At 40.4% G+C, this 16,919-nt stretch overlaps 1 protein-coding gene across 2 annotated transcripts in view; it reads left to right on the top strand.

Annotated features, from left to right (window-relative positions):
- The window catches only part of LOC111223617 (DENN domain-containing protein 1B-like), a 104,025-nt gene that overhangs the window by 67,054 nt on the left and 20,052 nt on the right, over positions 1-16,919 (top strand). For both annotated transcript variants that reach the window (XM_022747944.1, XM_022747877.1), the window contains 2 exons: positions 8,252-8,377; positions 12,444-12,545. In XM_022747944.1, coding sequence (XP_022603665.1) covers positions 8,252-8,377; positions 12,444-12,545 — 228 coding nt within the window. The remainder of the gene's footprint in view (positions 1-8,251; positions 8,378-12,443; positions 12,546-16,919) is intronic.

Here is a 16,919-nt window from a genome sequence, read left to right as displayed (position 1 = left end):
GAGAGTGGGAAGAAGGGGGCCAATTACCAGTGTGGGCCGTGAAGCCACCTGCCAGCGCATCATCTCTTTAATTAATGGAGCACTGACGCCGGTCAGTGCTACAGGAAGCATCACCACGGCATCAGGGTCACTTGCAGTTTTACACACACTTAAACACACACACACACACACACACACACAGACACAGACACACACACACATTCAGAACAACACACTTGCTTGTCTTCCCTGTCTTTGTCAAAGCAGGAATCTGTTTGTTTAGCTGTTTTTCTGGGTGTGTGTATTAAAGCTCCTCTGTGAGGCACTGAGGCCCCGCTGAGGCTGTGGACGCACTATTACCCACGCTGCTAACAGTATATACTCAGGTTCCACCGCCTACCGAACTCCTGCCCTAACGGCAGTATATAATTCAATCCACTGCCCAGCAGACTCCAGACCTTCTCACACTCCCACACTTCTCTGGTTCTCCTGATTTAGCACTGCTCAGCCTACTACAACTGCTAGTGTGTGTGAATGCCTACCTGCAATAGTGTGATATCTCCTATATTTTATATCATTTCCTGCTTACTTTTTTGCCTGTTTGCCTGCCTACCCATTCGCCTGCCTGGCTGCCTGGCTGCTTGAGTTTCATGACACCTGTCTGCGTTCTTGTCTCTCTCTGAGAGTACTTACCGCCAGCCTGGACGCGTCTTGCACCCGCTGTTTGCTTCTCAGGCTTCTTTGCCTGTGTGCCTGTCTGGCTGCAGTACCATCTTCTCACTTCCTGTCTGCTTGCTTTTCTGCACCCAGGGACTTAAGTCCTAAATTAAACTGCAAACTGAGTTTGTCATAAAAAGGAGTCAGGGCTTTTGAAAAGCGACAGAAGCAGAGAGAAAAGCCTTTGTCTTTGCCGTGTGATAAATTAAGTGGCAGGCTCAGAGCCTTTTTGCTTTGATCCCCTACTCACCATTTTTCCTGACTAATGACAGAACATAGCCCGCATATCATGTCAAATTACACAACCTGAAACGGAAGCTTCACTGGCATTAATATATTTATTGTAACAAATTGTTGTTGTTTTTTTTTTTGTTTTTTTTCCTATTCATTTTTTTTTTTCCTGTCTCCTCTGATCTTTTCACCAGGGCTAGTAGATTAATAAGGAAGCGAGCAGGTACTAATTGAGTGGAATTCCAGGTCTCTTGTTAGTTTGCTTGTTAGTGATGAGGACATGCCACATGGCATTTGATGTTTGTGTTTACACACGCGGAGATGTTTGAGGCATTGTGCAGTTTGTCAAACAGAGGCCTGAAATCTTGATTAATGCTGAGCGATTCTCTGCCTGAGCTGAACTGCCGCGTGTTGTTTCTGAGCTATTAAAACCACTATTCATTTCTCTCTAATTCTCACTGTAACACTGGCTACTTAACACTCAAGCTTTATTCAGTGTGAAACAGAAGCTCTGAGACTCATGAAGTAAAGATTATTCTCACTTTAAAAGCCCAGCATCACTTTGTATGAATATATAAAGTATGTAATGGTAAAACATAAAGGCCACAGGCAATTTTTTTTGCGTATTTCAAGTCTAACTAAGAGGGAAAACAAAGCACTCTGATGTTGATTTAAGCAAACCTTAAGAGTTCCGTCTAATTATGGCAACGCAGGCTGTGAGCACATGTGGACTCTATTACGTTGCCCGGCTGACCAGTGGCCGTGCTTTTAGCAGGTTCAGAGTTCACAGTTGTCCTGAATTAGCCGCCCTCTTTCAGACAGGACCCCTACACCGGCTCCACTAGTGCCCGCCCCTTAATGGTCTTTTCCCACAATTTCACACATAATATTTTAGATTTATTGACTATTACAAATGCTACCATGCCAGTAGCGGTTCCGTTTAGCAAAAAAAGGAAAGATCTGAATAAGAGAGTAATTGGTAACGGGTCAAAAAAGGATGCAACAATCTTTTGAGAATAACTTCTGTAATTTTTTTTTAATTGGAACGTCACGTTAGAACCAGAGGTCCAGCATTAATTGTGCTTTTGGTCTGGATTTGTCTATTTTTTTGTTCCCCCCTTTATAATTTTTTAGTTGTAACATGCATCATATCTTTTGAATGTCAGTCTAAACATTTTCTATTTTAACGAGTATATTTTTTGTATCTTTGTATGAAAAAATAATGGAGATCAAGGAATTCTGTTGCTCCTTTATTCGAGCTCATTTTAAATAAACATTGTGATATTATTAGAGGAATAGATCCTTTTTTTTATTTTATGTAGTGCATTTTTAGCAGGATTTTGTATATTTTAAGACTGCTTAAGTTTGAACTGAAAGTTTCAATAGTTTTTACCCATTAATAAATCATAATAATCTCAGAGAGACTCCGCTTGTGTCAGTAAAATCAATGTGTTGACAAGCACACTGAAAAGAAATAGTCAATAAAAAAACGGTAGTTTTTCCCTGGAAGATCAAGGTACTTTTGTTTCTTTTTCTGAGATCCACAGTTCCTCTTCCGCACAGAGATTGTGCTGATAAAGTTATAATTGGCTTTTGGTTGGTGGAGCTGTTTACCGCGCTAGTCATTAAAAGTATCCAAGAATAGCAAATTAGGAGTCTGTTAATTCTGAAAACAAACAGTGTGTGACTGAATCAGATTTGTATTTGATCCCGGCAATTGATCTCAAACCAATGACGGAAGAATTTTTTCATGTATTATTCTTTCTGTGCCACATATTCAAGGTGAGGTGCTACAATGCAGCTTACATCTTTATTTTCAGATGCTCTCTTTCAGATCACAGCCTAATTCCTTCTATTCTCCTCCTCTCTGCCACTCGCTACTTTGCTGACACCGTGTACCCATACATTCCAAGCCTTCATACATTTGATCATTTGTATTCCCAATCAAGGGGGGAATTTACAGCGTACACTCCTACTTCCTGTATTTCAAGCCTGCATTTGGAGGTTTACAAATGAATGAGGGGGTTGAGGTTGTGTCTGTGCGCCTCTCCTGAGATCACCTGGCACACTTAATCAAACATCGCGGCTTTAATTTGGTGTTCAGTTTCCGACGCTCCCAGAAAACAACATCTACATCATCATCTACAACAGAGTACAGCCGACAGCAGCAACACTCACGCGCAGCCGAACAGACACACACAGAAACACCTACACACTGTTGGCCAGGAATGTACATCAATGACACTCAGATCTAGTACAGAAGTAAACTTTTGCTACTCACAGATTTTTGGTTTGTCCACCAGATTCCCCCATGTTTAGTTTCGATGCAGCCAAGTGTGTTTCATTTCACTGGTGTCTTCCCAGTATAGCGGAGCCACCTACAGTAAAGCCCCTCACATGCTGTACTAACTACATGGTAGCTGAGTGCTGGGAATGTTGTTGCTCCACCTCAGTTACATACTGTACTTTACCAGAAACTCGGTGCTACAGCGGATAATAACATGCTCCAAGCAAAGTATCTGATTTTGCTGTTGTTGTTGAGTCTGTACTTTTACCAACTGCAAATGTCGAGATCTGCTCTTTTGAAACATTATTTGACAGGTTACGATTGTTTTAAATGGCGCTGAACTGTGCATACACTCTCTCCGCAGCCTTAGCAGCTCTTCATTTACTCATGTGGAGTTTAAAAGCTGCACTTCATTTTCACATAGTCGTTCTGCCGGCGGTTCACTCCAGATTAGAAGTCAAAAAGGGAGAGCAGCATCACCCACTGCGTTAGTTATTGAAGTGAGAGATGACATTTAGCTGTAGTTAATTATGTATGCAAAACTCAGCCGCTCAGCTGCTATAAGAGGTCAGCTTGACAAAGTAACCTCACACCGGGGAGAATCTCATGGCAATGAGAAAGACCTATTAAAACACACACACATAGACTCTTTCTCCCCTTTGCTTTCTCACTCTTTTTCATTTCGCCTGGCTAATTTATTGTATTGCATGTGCTTAACAGCAGATCAACATACTGGATAACTAAGAATATGTATCACTATGAGCTTTAATAGTATATCTATTCTAGTCTTTCTCTATTTTTACATATTTCATCCCATCATTTTTTTTTATTCAATATTCGCTGGAGTTATTTTTAAAATCTGACCTCAGGCTTTTAGTTGGCTATTTTATGTGGTTGCTTATAAGAGACTGTAGTTGACTCCACCCCATCAACTTAAGTAATATCCTGATAATTGTGCAGTTTTATCGTATGACCCAAAAAAAGGAGTTCATTTAAAAACAAATCATTTTTATTTTAAATGGATTGAATGAATGAATTTTCCAGATTCCAAATTACATGCTCATTGTGTACATGTAGATACTGTATGTGCATGTGTGAGAATATACGCCGGCTCTGTGTGTGTCTTTGTTCAGATTTGTATGTGTGTTTGTGCGTACGTCTGTGTGTGTGTGTGTGTACAGTTCAGACTGCAGCACATCAAAAGAAAGTGGGAGATTTTCATAACTATTTTTTTCTTTGTAGTTCTTTAATTGCGTCCCCATGGCTTTCTTTCCCTGGACAGAATCTTAAACAAAACATTCTTTTTTTGTGAGAAGAAAATCCAACTTTTTATTTATTTATTTATTTTTTTAAACAACAGACAAGTGTCAGGGTTGTTATTTGGGAGGGTTTTTTATGCTCTAGTGAAAATTTAGTGGAAAAATCTAAATATATACTCATAGTTTGTGTGTAACTTTTTTCTTTCACTTACTGATTTTTATCACTTTTTTAAATTATTTACTTAATAGTAAATATAATATTGTCAGCCCAGCTCGTACATTTTGGCATGTTTTGTTTTCTGTGTTTTGTTGTTAACTAATAGTGATCAGGCTTCATATGTTGTGTGGCCTGTCTCTTTTTATACCATCACTTTGTATTGAAATATTGCTTGCTCATGCAGTGATAAAACTAAGACCATTTTGTCAGGTTGGGTTTCTTTTCTTTTTCTCCAAAAGCCTGTGTTGGTATAAATGGTCTATATACTGTGTACAGTACCTGTGTATTCTGCAAAATGAGTATGATATGAGTTGGGATCCCTGATAGATGTCTGAGTATGTACCAATGCACCGAGGAGACTGTGTGCACAGACACTCGCACATTCACACAGATGCCTGATGTCACCTACAGTGGTATCATCCCTTACAGTCAGGCAGGGATCATCATTGCACCTGCTAATTACCATCTCCAGCTGGAGAGTTAAATGGAGATCTGTTCTATGTCTGACCTTTGACCTCATGCTCTTTATGTGACGCACTTCAAAACCTGTTTGGGGCTAGCTGGGCTGGGCCTTAATGAGGCCCCATGTCTGCCCTCTGTGGGCTGTGCGCCTTGGATGCCCTGCTTTCATCCCCGACCATCTTCCCTTGATGTAAATTGAAAAGATCACAGCTATGGGGAGAAGACCTGTACTGGAAAGGCCTCTCTGCATAGATTATGAATATCATAACTCAACAGTTTTTTTTTTCTCCCTCTCCCCCAACCACCCACTCCTCTCTCTCCTCCTGCCACCCCTTCTCTGTACAATGCTATAGTTCTAATTGGACCCAATGGGGGACTTTCTCTCTTTGATCTCATCACCGCCACTGTGACTTTACACTAAAAAATGTCACTGCCAAATAGGGTTATCACCTGTAGAGCTTGGCCTTCCTCTGATGCCTGTACGCATCTCGTTAGCTTCACTCAAACTGTACAAGTTAATTAGTTTGACAGAGCTATTACCGTGGAGGCATACCTGATGATTGTGGTGTAGGCGCCATATTCAAAATCCAATTACTAAACATACATTTATTTTTTTGTGTCGACTATGTGAAGGAGGAGAGTGTGCCTCATTTTTCTATTAGCAAAATGCTTTTCTGGTATTTTTCATGCACTGCTACTATATTTGTTATATGTGACAAATTAATTAATCACCAAATGTGACTAAAGAAGAATATTTTTCATCATGCTTAATTTTACTCGTGAGCACATGTGAAACTTCGAACTTATCGCTTTATCACCCATTTTTCTCAAACACTGGGAAGCAAAACACAAGTGATTGTGTCCCCACCTCATTAAAAAGTGTTTGCCACTGCAGAGCTCTCACCCGTTCAAAGCTGCTGTACAGAACTCTGTGTGCAGAGTAAACTCTGCTATCCTGTCTTCTCTGACAGTCTTTGGGGTATGCCTCCCCCTCTTAGACTGACATTGTGTTCGCTTTGATTCTCCCCCCGAAAAAGACAGTTTAATGATTTACAAGGATGAAAAAAATCAGTGAAAATGCACATAAACATGAAATATTAATTCCAGAAAGGGCTTTACATAAACATAAAAGCATTTAGCACAATGAGTGAATATGGAGATGACACTTGTTAATTTAACCGTGATAAACTTTCTATTTGATGCCTGGGAGCATTCGCAATGGCAGCACGGGGACGTTGTGGAGAGTGAGAAAGCCCAGGGGAGAGGAATCGACGCTGTTCATTTTGTCTTTGTCCCAGTTTAAGACTGCCACTCTCTCTGTCTCACTTTCTTTCTTTCTCTCTCAGCCTCTCTGTTTCTCTCTGCCTGTCCTCTGTATGAGCTGTGCTAACACTTTGCTTCTCCTCCCTGAAGTTTTCCAGATAGGCTAATTGCAGTCGCCAGACCGTGATATCCTTCTAACACTGCAGCTTCACAGCATGACATATTTGGCCACCTCTGATTGAAATAGACCTGATCAAAATGCTATCACATTACAGAGTAACTGGAGCCATTTAGTGACAGACTCAACCTCTATTTTTTTTTTTTTTTTTCCTGCTTTCATCTCTTCTTCCTTGTCTTCCTGCCTACAAATACTGCTACTCCCAATGACTGGATTAAAACTAATGATATTGATAAATGTGATAAAATGTTCAATGTCGCTTTACAGAGGTGGACGAACTCGTCAGGAATAACACTTGAATATTTGACACAGACACTGATCACAGAGCCACAGGAGCACACACCACTAAATGTTACACTGTATTAGGAGGTGACTGAATGGACTGGTGAAATATGCAGTGCAGTGTGAAATCGAATAGGCAGACTGCTAACCAAAAACATTATTTTACTCTGGTTCCTGGTTGTTTCACACGCACTTTATCTCCTCTGCAGTCAGTTTTCTCTCCCAATATTCGGGCAACAGAGAGGTGAAGTAGGTGCCTGGAAAATTTTGGTTAATGTGCCCTGTTGTCGTGCCCATGAGCAAGACAACGAATCCTTACCAGCTGTAGGCACTGTTCTGTAAGCAACATTCGTCTGAGCTCTATGTAGAAAGCATTGGTTTTAGCATATTTATATGTTGGTATACAGTATAGGATGTACAGCAAAACAAAAGTTATTCAGGGAGGAATACAATTAATGTGATTTTCACTAATTGAGGTTGAAGGTTATACTCATAGGTTTTCTTTTAAAATCATGATTCAAGCCTGTGCAACTGCTAACAGCCCACACCAAACTACATTACAGTAATTTAGACCTCCTATGCAACCCAATCATGCTTTTGTGCAAAGCTGGCACAGCCCACACAGAGTGGCAGTCCCTCGCTATCTCTGCCTCCTCCTCGCTCTGCCACAACACAGTCAGACTACTGCTGAGCAGGTGAGGAGAGCCTCTTGACAACTTCCTTCCCAGACTCCCCAGGGCCCGGTGGCCAGGGTGAATCTTTTGTCATCCTAAAACAAGCTCGGGCCTGCTGCTTCTCCACTCTCGCCTGGAGTCCTGGAGACAGAGCCGGGAGAGAGGAAAATAATTAAAGACGTTTTATGTCAAGAGTCCCTTTCTAGAGAGAGTCCAGGAGAGCCAACTGGGGAGGGGAAAACAAGAGGACTGGAAAGAAAGCAGAGGGGAGTAAGAGACGGAGGGAGAAGTGCAAAAGCAAGAAGGTGCTGGGTAGGAAAGCGGGGGTGGCAGCATGGAGAGGGGGTGAAAGAGGAAGAGTGAGGATACGAGTTTCTATTTCCTCTCCGCTGTCCCCTCCCTCTCGACGCCCCCCCCCCCCCTTCTCTGCTCAATTAGCAAAGCAGCAGGTGCTCCCAGCAGCACAACAGATAAGCTTGGGGGAAAGGCTGAAGCTTTTCCCCTTCTTTTCTTTCCTTTTTTGAGATGACCTGCAAATGTGATACTTCACACCCAGAATGGGCTAGCTGTTTCCTCCACCAATTTCAGAGGTGATAATTTAACTTTTACCCCTCCATCTCTCTCTCTTTCTCCGCCCCTCCCTCCCTCCATCTATCTGTCTCTCTTTTTCTCTCCTATGCTCTTTCTTTATGTTTTCACCAGGTGTCCTCTCTGAAGAGCAAGCTGAAGAAGCAGTCAACAGCAACAGGAAGTGGTGTGGCAAGGGCCTTCCTGAGAGCGCAGGCCGCTCTGTTTGGATCCTACCGAGATGCCCTCAGATATAAACCCGTAAGCATCCAGTGTCATTAATCACTACAGTGATCATGAGTTATAGCATCACTATGTCATATAACAGCCCATATATACGAAAATGAATTTTGGACTACGCTCTTGTTTCCCATCAAACCCAGAGTGAGGCACAGTGTTTAAGCTTACCTTGTTAAAAGGGGCGAATAATTTATCTCTGGATAATCAACAGGCAACAGACAAATAGAAATCCCAAACTGTTTTAACTACCACATTTCAACAATGCTCATACTCTTATGGATGCATTTGAATATCAAGACAACCTGTACTGAGTATAAAGGCCACAGGCTGTATTTATATCCAAAAGTATTCGCAGACATCAATATTTGCTCTTCAGAATGTGTAGCACATAGTAGCGACCTCAGTTTGTGTGAACTGAGTCAAATTTCACTGGCATCTGGTTAGACTGGGGCAGTTTTGACTGAAGGTAAAAGGTGTGTTTTCAGTCAGAGCGCAGAGCTAAGGTGGGCCTGTCTGAGGCAGTGAAATGTCAGTGGAACTGAAAAGAGTCAGGACGTTCCCTTTGAAGATCCCTTTTAGCCACCTTTGGTGTTTTACTCTCCTTTACTAAGCCCCCCTAACATTTCTTTTCTATATCTTTTCTGCTTATCAAGTCTGAGTCAGAGCAAAGCAAACTACAGCATGTCCTGTTTGTCAAATAGCGAGCCCTTTGTTCCTTTGGCTTTGAGATTAATTGGACTTTGTGGACTACCGGAGTCAAGATGCTACATTATTGATGCTGTCTCTCTTTTTTCTGTATACAGACAGTATACGAACAAACTGCCTCCCCTCTGACACAAGCACTGAGACTCACTGTGTATGTGTGTGTGTGTAGTTTTGTGTGTGAACACAACATGCAGCAAAATTCTCAGTTCAGTCACGCTCACTCCGTGTTTTCTTTTAGATGGGATCTGTGTAAAAGCCTTAGAGTTTACATACATGCATACACATAAACATGCACAAACTGCACATCTGCGTTCATGAAGATACTGATGATACTCCCTGTGTTCTGATATTTGTGGAATATCACTCTGCTAGTTATTGTTCTGAGCTGAGCCGAGCGCTGTGGTTCACAGGCCCATATGCCTCGACAGAAGGAGGGGTGTGGATGCTTAGTGGGAGTCTTGCTGAGTTGTAAATGAAACAATACTGGAAAATGATACTGCGTTGAAATGCAATCAGCTGATTAGAAACAGAATTTCTTAGGTCATCAATTTCAGCTCACGTCAATGCTCCCCCAGGTACTTCTCACCAGCCTAGAAAAACACACGTGTCTGGCAAAAGAACCTGAAATAGCGATTCAAATTAACTTTCACCACCATTGACGAAGCCAAGTCGGGTAGGTGGGTGTGTATATTCCATGGTTGTGCGCTCGGTACCTATTTAAGGAAGAATTAGCAGAAGTTCTACTCAAGTAGGCATGTAACCAGTTCATCGTGCAACCAGGTGTGAAATCCTGGGCGTGGGGGTGCTCGGGGAGCTCAGTCAGGTTGGGCTTTAAAAGTAGAATAGACAATTTTAGACACAGATCTATCTTCAAATTGCATTATTCTCATGTATAGCAGATGAATATATCTATATATAAATATATTCTATATTCTAAATATATACAATCCTGCAGTAAATCTCACTTCAAGGTTGTTCAGTTTTTGCTGAACTTATTTTAAAGAGGTGTTACTAGGTGTGTTTCCATTAGCCTGCTTAATGTGCAATTTGAAATTGTTGCAAAAAAATGTATACGCTCGCATGAGGTGGTTTTTGGGAGTGTTCGACAAAGCAATATTTTGCAAAATTTAAATGGGAACACTTTTTTTGCATTCAAGTCGTGGCAGGAGGAGGAAACGCAGCTTTATTCGCGTAACATAACTCAATGGAAAAACAGTGTTGTGTCAACTTTTCTAAAAAGAAATCATGTCCAAACACCCAACAAAAAAACAATCAAATAAAACGACAGATCCAGTCCAACATGTAACATGGGTTTACAGAAACACCAAATATAAATTTAATAAATTAAAACAAACTGTAAACAGCATGAAATCAGAATGACGCAGGGTTAAAAAAAAAAAAGTGCGAGCCTAATATTTGGAATTTCAATCTTCAATTTTCTATTTTCTTGGTCCTTCAAATGCAATACCAATTAATAGTTATATTCTGTGTAATTATTGAATCCATCTGGAACAATAACTTTACATTAATTTCCATAATCTTTCATCATGATCTCATCAGCAGCTGTCAAATATCACTCACTTGTTAATCTAATGAAAACAGCTACACATTTGCCAGAATTTACAGCATATGAATTTAAATCAAAATGACTATAGCACATAGATTTAGCAGCGTCCACATCCCTGTGTGTCTTAAACTCAAGTCATTGATTTCCATTTACTGCTTATGTTCCTCCCATATCAGAACATTCATCCTTGGAGAACTTCCACTTAGTCTGGGGGTTCAGCATATCTACTATGAGATAGGTGTCTTGCTTACATGCATGGAGGATGGCCCAGTGTGTGTCGTGCATAAATAATGTGATTAAAATCAAGTCTGGAGTTTAAAAAAAAAACAAAAAAAAACATATTTTTAGTGCTGGATATATGTGCCATTTATGTTCAGCACTGGGATTGCCAGAACAGCAGTGCCGATGACAGCAGCCTTGGGGGAAGTTAAGAAGTAATTCTTGTTTATCACTCAGCATTTACTGTAAAATGACTCGTCCTCAAGCAAGGCACTAAATCCTTTCATGATTCAGTAAACTGTGCTAAAACATTGCAAGTACCAGGTGTGAGTGAGAATGACTGTCCCTTCTAATGCATTTACAGTACCAGCCCCATGCTAGTGCTCTAAATAGTTTTAAGTTAACTTCATTGGTTAAATACAGTTACAAGACAGTGGCCTTAGTAACCCTGTTTAAAAATATAAAATGAATGTTGATGTTTAGCAGCACTAGCGGTTGGCATTCGGTGCAGGTCTGTGTGAACCACAGGATTTTGTAGGATACTGGGTATGTGTACACAGACCCAGTCTTAAAGTTGACTGGGAGAGTTTTTTAGTAGCAGATAGTTGTTATTCTCAGAATGCTATTCAGTTTTGTTCGCTGCAGTATGGTCCGAGGCTGTAGTAGCCAGATGGAGACTGCAAAACTGATTAAACTACAACTGAAGCTGCTTTCAACTCAGCTTTTACACAAGAACACGCCTTAAAAACTTTTCGTGATGTAAGTGGAGCAGTATCGCTGTGATGTAATTTGGGCCACTGGTATCATCCCTGAAAATGGGGTTAGTCTCCGTGGTTGTTAAGTTGTTTTTATGTGCCACAATGTGCTCGTAGCCTGGAACAGACAAAGCTCATTGTTTTACAGCAGAAGAATTTAGAGCATCATTGAAATATGTGAGAATTATGTTAATTATGAGAAAACATGAATTGGAAATGACCGTGGGGCTGCGTGTGATTGGCCTGCAGTGGTTCTGTTGTCATCCTCCGTGTCTATAGCTCACAGGCCGACAGACATGATGTAAGAAATAGTAATAATGTGATAATGTGTTAGTGTAGAGTACTGGGGAGTTTACTGGGACACTGTCTTCTGGTCCGGGGGAGATCGTGTGCGCTCTGCCAGGGGAACTGTTTTATAAGGGACTGTTTTCTGTTTTTTTTTTTGTTTTTTTTTTCTTTAACTAATACTCTTCCTTCGCCTTCTCCTTCCTTCCTCTTTCCTTCCTGTCTCTCTTTTAGACTCACTTTCTGTTTCAGGCCCACTTATGAAGAAATCAGTTGAAATAGTTCTTTGTTAGAGAAGACTTTTTACAGTGCATAGTGAAAAAAGACATTATGTGATTGTCATAGTGCTATGAATTATATTATGAACCACATTTTTTTAGTTTAGACCCCCTGCCTTTCAAGACACCAAACGCATCTGCCTTCCTTCCTGTGGCTCATTTCTGAACTAAGTAAACATGGTGAAAAACAGATTGGTACAAAGAAAAGTGAGCCAAAATTAATTAGAAATAATTGTTTATTTTAATTTTTGCCAATAATGTCTCCATGGACTCTTCAGGGGGAGCCAATCACATTCTGTGAGGAGAGCTTTGTGAACCATCGCTCCAGCACCATGAGGAGCTTCCTGTCCATGGCTGTCAACCTGCAGCTCTTCAAACAGGTACAAACATCTGTCTGTGTGTGTGTGTGTAAGTGTGTATCGACTGCTCATTTTGCGCACTGTAACTGGTAAAATTGATCTGACCATTAAAAATGTGAAAAATTCTAGGCATATATTTGTCTTAATGTGTACAAGTGGGACCCTTACTCATTTATTCATCATAATTATATCCTATAAACATCTGCTGTCACTTACATGGGTACATTGACATTGATGCACAGCTCTGTCCTGTAAGCTATAGGCAAGCACAAATAAGAAAAGATGACAGAGTGCTTATGGCAAGTTACTCTGTTCTTTGCCATCAATGTCAGTTTATTTTCAAGCTGCTTATTTTTTGGGCAGATTTTTATTTAGAAGGGTGAAAGTCTTCATTTTTATAGATAAAAAAAGTATCTCTCAGCACCACTTGTGCTCAGCAAACTGTCAAGTGGGTAAAGTTAGTATTTAATATCTTGACAGTTCAGTTGTTCAGAGTGAGGAGAAATGGAGAAGAGAGAGGCCTGGGATTATACACGGTTATTGACCCCTAGAAACTGTTTACTGTGGTTATCTCTCAACACTCATCTTAATGTCTCTCTGTTTGCTCAATTTAACCAAATGTACAAACAAATCCATGATAAGTCAGGCCTGTTAAAAGTGATTTTACTGTACAAAAATCACATCACGATTGCATTCTGTCATCAACATGTACATACAAGCCTGTGGCTAGAATTCTAACTTGTTCCTCAGATAACTGAATATCTCCACTGTGGTTGTGTGTTTAGTTATGTGCAGTATATGTAGAGTGTGTGTGTGTGCGTGTGCGTGTGTATGTGCTGTGCGTCTGTCAGAGTGTGTGAGCAGGTATCCTTTATTCATGTGTGGTTACATGAGTTTCCCTTAAAATCACTCATGTATACTTAATATGTTTTTCCCCCAAATCCCTTCAGCAATACTAAACTTAGCCGAGCCAGAGCCGAGTGAAGAGACACCTCTGGCACCGAAGAAAATTTCCTCTCACCCCTTGAATTTTTCTTTGTGCTCTCTGACCCGTGATAGTAGTGTGATTTACCCCCGAGAGTTACTGCACAGCGGCCCTCAATCAGCCTTTTGTTTCTCTGGACACTCTGCCCCGTCTATAATTTTCCCAGGCAGAGCAGATAGCGAGCATCAGTTCAAAGCATCCTCCCGGCTGGCTCCTGCCTCGGCAGTAGCATTGGGAAACGGGTTCTTATCGCCTCCTCCTCCTCTCCAGCACGGGGGATGGGGTGAGCTTATCTCCTCCACTCCTCTTTTGACTAAAGTGAGGGAGGCCAGCAGTCCGCCCGAGCTCTGCTCCGGCCATGACCCATATCCATTCACAAACACACAAACAATACTCAACTTGCCTGGCCACACACATGCACACATACGTCTTTTATAAAAATAAGTACATGCTCTGGGACTAGAGATGTTTGGATTTTTCCCAGTACTTCTGCTCCTTGTTTTGCTATTGATTATTTTTATACCAACTTTTATTCTATTTTAAGCCTTTTGTCCTATTGTCTTAACAATCAGTAAATTGCACAATATTTACAGGCCTGTACATAGAACTGCTATCTTACTAGTATTCCCCCAAATTAAAAAAAAAACAAAAATAGCATTTTGGCCACATAAAGTAACTAATAAACTTATGTGTCATATATTTAAATAAAATACTAAAATCCAGAAATTTTGCATTGTAAATATTACAATAGGAGCAGGAATGAACCTGTTTTACCTTTTAAAACTTTTAACTTTTTGAAACTAGTTAATTATTTTACTTGCTTGTTTGTATGTTTTCCTTATTCTCCAGTTAAAATGAACGACTTGTGCCTTTTGTCCCAATGGGATTGTTAAGAGAAGGGAAGCTCAGGGCGTCATGTTTGTCATTAAGGAGCTTGGGTTGTATAAACAAATAGGTTGGGTTGTGCTTGTTATCAAGCAGCCAATCATCAGCACTAGACAAATAGAAAATATTTAATGATATATAGCATTTATTCAGTTACACATGATAGACATGATTTTTCAAAGTAGTTTACTGTAGCAATACCAGATCAAACCTGAGCCAAATTCAACCCATATTATTTGGATTGGTAGACCACAAAATACATTACACTCATACAGAAGCATGCACGTGTCATGTCGAGGTGTTACATGAGTTTGAGGTGTTACCATCCCAGCAGGAAATTGCTTTTCTACAGATATTTTATTTAGTGGTTTTGTTTTCATTCCTTGTAAAGCAGCTCTTTTGCTTCATGATCAGCCACAAATAATTCCAGTTTTATATGAGCTGTTGTTGAAAATTTAGCAAACATTATTAATACTTTGGACCTTCAATAGCCCAGTGGGCATAAGAGACCATTGTGCTTTCACATGACAGTCAAGGCCAGTCATAACTTTTCCTATCCTTACCCTTACCTTACATACCCTTGAAAGTTATTATTATAACAAACTACTTACTGTAAGTTATTTGCATAAACAAAGCTGCTAAATTACAGAAATGTAAATGGACCTTAAATTAATCATATACTTAATATTTGCATTTTTTCTAATCCACACAGATCTAATCAGATTATCTTGTGTCACTATGGAATTTAGACACTAAGCCAACCCTGAAATTAATATATCTATACACACGGCTTATAATGTCACAGTTTCTCCTTCTAAGACATTTTTGTTCCCAGACTTTTTCCTCTCTTTTCGCTCAACCAGCCCATCTCTGTTCTGAACAAAACAAGTGGGAGAGATCAGCCACAAGAATGTGGAGGAAAACCTGTTGACATTAACCTGCTTCCTATCAACCATCCTCAGCTCCTACACACTTACAAACTGACAAGGGCGCACACACACACACACACACACACACACACACACACACACACGCACACTGTTCCTCTTACTGACAAAACTAAGCTATACAGTCTTTTATTGAGTCTTCAGTGGGGCCTGATGATGTCTTTGTAGACAATATGTGTCCCATCAATCAATAATCATCCACCGTTCTCTGTGTATATGAATATCATTGTGGAGCTATTCTCGGTAAGAAGGAAAGGTGCGAAACGAAATAATTAGATTTAAAAATCGAATCGTGTTGGCTCCTTCCGTTCAACTGAGTCCACAAGTCTCCATATTACAACAATAAGAGTAATAGATAAAGATGTAACACCACAAATAGCTGTCACACACTGGGCCAAATAAAGCTCTTACTGCACAGAATCCCTTTATAGAAAGTTGCATTTTCTCTCACAAAACATTCAGATAGTCGGTTCTTGAAGAAATCACTAGCTTATTTGGAGCTAATTGTATTTTATGAATATTGGTGGGGATTTAGAGAATCATCTTTTTTATGCTTGATTGACATGTATCTCAGCATGTCAAGCACCATTAGTGGTTGTCACTTGCTCCCTAGTCTTCCTTCCATTTGGCCAAAGCTGGATGTCCTCGCACTAGTCACTAGCAAAAGTGGTGGTGAGCTGTAAACCCAGATCCAACCTTCAAAACTCTCCCTCAGAAACCTCTGAGTCATTTGACTTCTGCTATATCCCTCAGCATCTACAGTTTATGGGCTAAAATTCCACAAATAAGACCAAGGTTGCAAAAATAATTTCCATTTCCTGAAGGCTCTCTCTGTTTATCTCTCTAAATTAACCCCTGTAGTGTCCTTATCCCAAGTTCAGGCTCCACAACTCCCGAGTTTAAATAAACCTAGACCACTGTGACCGACCCGAGAGTGAGTCAGTATTCCGGTAGCCAGATGGGATAACTCTCCCTCTCTGCTGTTTGCAACTACAGCAGCAACAGGAAACAAGATGACATGTAGACATGAAGAGATGGAGCAGGATTTGCCTCCAAGTGTGAATCTTGGTACGCCTGAATCTGCACGGCATGCCTTGGTTTGACTTTATTTACACATATAGCTTGGCTTGAGCTTGTTTTTGGTAAAATAAAAAAAAATAAATAAGAAAATTAAAGCAAAAGCATTTTAGCTTCATGGAGCAACTTTGTTCTTCATATCACTGGATTCACATATGTTGAACACAATAATTTCTTCAATCATCCGCTGCACTGTTGTTTGGATGAAGCTGGTCCTGACTTGTGCCTATCCTGAAATTTCGTTTCTGTTTCTTTGAGAGAGTTTTTTTTTTCCTTATTCATTTATTTATTTATTTTTTTGGTGGCTCACTCTCAAAACAAAGAAAATTAGCCCATGTTTTGTGTACTTGTTTTTGTGTACGTGCACGTGTGCATGATAGGCTGCTGGTGTTGGTTTGCATGTGCGTGAGAGTGTGGTGATTATGGTCTGCTATTGTTGAGTAATGTCTAATTAAGGCCCACGGTGAGGCAGGTAATCTGGCTGTGGTGTGTGGAGGGAGA

The sequence above is a fragment of the Seriola dumerili genome, unplaced genomic scaffold (genome assembly GCF_002260705.1).
Source record: "Seriola dumerili isolate Sdu_G_001 unplaced genomic scaffold, Sdu_1.0 BDQW01000002.1, whole genome shotgun sequence".
Lineage (NCBI taxonomy): Eukaryota > Metazoa > Chordata > Actinopteri > Carangiformes > Carangidae > Seriola > Seriola dumerili.
The sequence above is the reverse complement of the archived record's forward strand: the minus strand, read 5'-3'. Positions and strand labels throughout refer to the sequence as shown.